General features: G+C 50.2%; 1 protein-coding gene across 1 annotated transcript in view; it reads right to left on the reverse strand.

Moving 5' to 3' along the window:
- myo3b (myosin IIIB) overlaps positions 1-2,500 on the reverse strand; it is a 61,625-nt gene that overhangs the window by 14,572 nt on the left and 44,553 nt on the right. The window contains exon 20 of the mRNA XM_031582095.2: positions 1,992-2,072. Coding sequence (XP_031437955.2) covers positions 1,992-2,072 — 81 coding nt within the window. The remainder of the gene's footprint in view (positions 1-1,991; positions 2,073-2,500) is intronic.

Here is a 2,500-nt window from a genome sequence, read left to right on the forward strand (position 1 = left end):
TCACACACACACACACACACACACACACACACACACACACACACACAGACAGAGAGAATGCAGCAGCAGCAGAGGGTTAAGAGGTGGAACAACAATGTAGGCGTGCTGGAGTGTTCAGCTCAAGGGTTCAGAGGGCTCAGCCCCACTTACAATAGGATGGATTTCTTCACACACACACACACACACACACACACACACACACACACACACACACACACACACACACAAATCCACCTTAACACATGAACACACACACACATGCACACAGACTCTCAAACATTCCTCAGAGACCATAGATGCAAACACACACACACACACACACACATCTCTTTCTTATCGCACACATCTCATCTCTTCACAGCCCAAAAAAGGCACACCCACGATCCCAAATATTCAAACACACACACGCACACACACACACAAACACAAACACACCCACACTCACACACCCACACACACACACACTCTCACACACACACCCACACACACACACCCACACTCACACACACACACACAGCACAGTGTGAATGGTAGCAACAAAGCCCGTGCCAGAGGATGGCGTCACCCCTGCACTCGTCCTCCTCTCCTCTCCCCCCTGTTGGCTGCGGTAGAGCTGGGGAGCTGTCCGTCGCCCCCTCCACTGTTTACCCACCACATTAAACACCTCACTCTAAACACCTCACATTCACCCCAGGTGCACCGCCTGCCAGGCAAGGTGCCAGTGATGCCCACCACTCCCCACAAAGAAAAACCCTTACTCTGCCCCCCTCCCCCGGTACCCCCCCCCCCCCCCTCCCCCTCCACTCCCGTGCCAGGAGAGAGGCCCACGGGAGAGGCATGCTGAAAAATGGCAGCGCCCCTCCCTCTCTCCCTCTGTCTCTCTTTCTGTCTCTCTTTCCCTCCCTCTCTCCCTCTCCCTCTGTCTCTCTCTCTGTCTCTCTTTCCCTCCCTCTCTCTCCCTCTCCCTCTCTCTCTGTCTCTCTTTCCCTCCCTCTCTCTCCCTCTCTCCCTCCCTCCCACCCTCTCTCTCTGTCTCTCTCTCTCTCTCTCTCTCTCTCCCTCCCTCCCTCCCTCCCATTGCTGTCCCCTTTTGGCAGGAGCCCCTGTCCTCCAGTGGCGGGGGGGGGGCTTAAAGGAGGAGAGAAGATGGAGCGAGGGGATGGAGGAGGGGAAGGAGGAAGGATAGAGGAGGGAAAGGGAGGAGAGGAGAAGAGGAGGGGAGGAGGAGAGGGGGCTGAGCCCGGCGAAGGTTAATGTGCCCACTTTGATCTCCGTCAAGGCCCAGGGAGTAAGAGTGAATTTACATTTCAGATGAAAAGGTTGACAGCATAAAGAGGCGTCTTGTTTCTGATATGTGAGTGTGTGTGAGGGAGAGAGAGAGAGAGAGAGAGAGAGAGAGAGAGAGAGAAGAGACAGAGAGAGAGAGAGAGAGAGAGAGAAGAGACAGAGAGAGAGGAGAGAGAGAGAAAGAGAAAGGAGAGAGAGAGAGAAAGGGGAGAGGGAGAGGTGGAGACAGAGAGAGAGGTAGAAAAAAATAGAGAGGGAGAGAGAGTGAGAGCGAGAGAGGAAGTGGTAAGAATATGAAGGGGTAAACGAGATGAAAGAAAAGAGAGAGAGAGGGGGATAAGGAGGAAAAGAGCGATGGAGAGGGACCTCAATATGCAGCATTCTACTGCCAAACACGGGACCAAATGCTGCCCAACTTTCAAACGCTTTCTTTCCGTGCATTATTCATTAATTATGACTGTTCCATGCAATGTTTGTCAAGATCAAAAAAGGTATGTCATCAAACTTTAAAGTTTAACAGGTCCTCATGAAAAAATAAAATGATGCTTCTCACAGGTATAAAATACCTTTCAAAGACATAAAGAAGGTGAAGATTTGAAGAAGGAAAAAATAAATAAATAAAAAATAAATAAATAAATAAATTCTCTTGGCAATATCTGTCAGGCATCTCAGAGGACAGCCTCGATTCAGACCCCGTCTGTTACCTGACTGGATCCGGACAGCCGCCTCGGCGCGCTCCTTTCTGATGTGCTTGAGATTCTGGCGAGCAGCATGGCCCCTCCAGGCTGTAGGGAGGGGAGGAGGAGGGAGGGAGAGAGAGAGAGAGAATGAGAGAGAATGAGAGAGACAGAGAGAAAGGAAAGGGAGGGAGAGAAAGAGAGAGAAGGAGAGAGAAAGAGAGAGAGAGAGAAAGATGATAAGAGAAAGGGAAGGGAGGGAGAGAAAAAGAGAGAAGGAGAGCGAAAGAGAGAGAGAGAGAGAATGAGAGAGAGAAAGATGACGAGAGAAAGAAAAGGAAGGGAGAGATAGAGGGGGAGAAAGAAAAGAAGAGAGAACTCTGATCAATCACAATGAAACAATCCAGGCAGTGCTCACGAAATGGGACCTTACTTCAAAAACGAGGAGAAGAAAAAAACAAAACAGGTGGAAGCACTTATACCCTCTCTCTCACTCTCACTCTCTTTCTCTCTCTCTCCCTTGCTTTCTTTCTCTT

Source organism: Clupea harengus, chromosome 2 (genome assembly GCF_900700415.2).
Source record: "Clupea harengus chromosome 2, Ch_v2.0.2, whole genome shotgun sequence".
Classification (NCBI taxonomy): Eukaryota; Metazoa; Chordata; class Actinopteri; order Clupeiformes; family Clupeidae; genus Clupea; species Clupea harengus.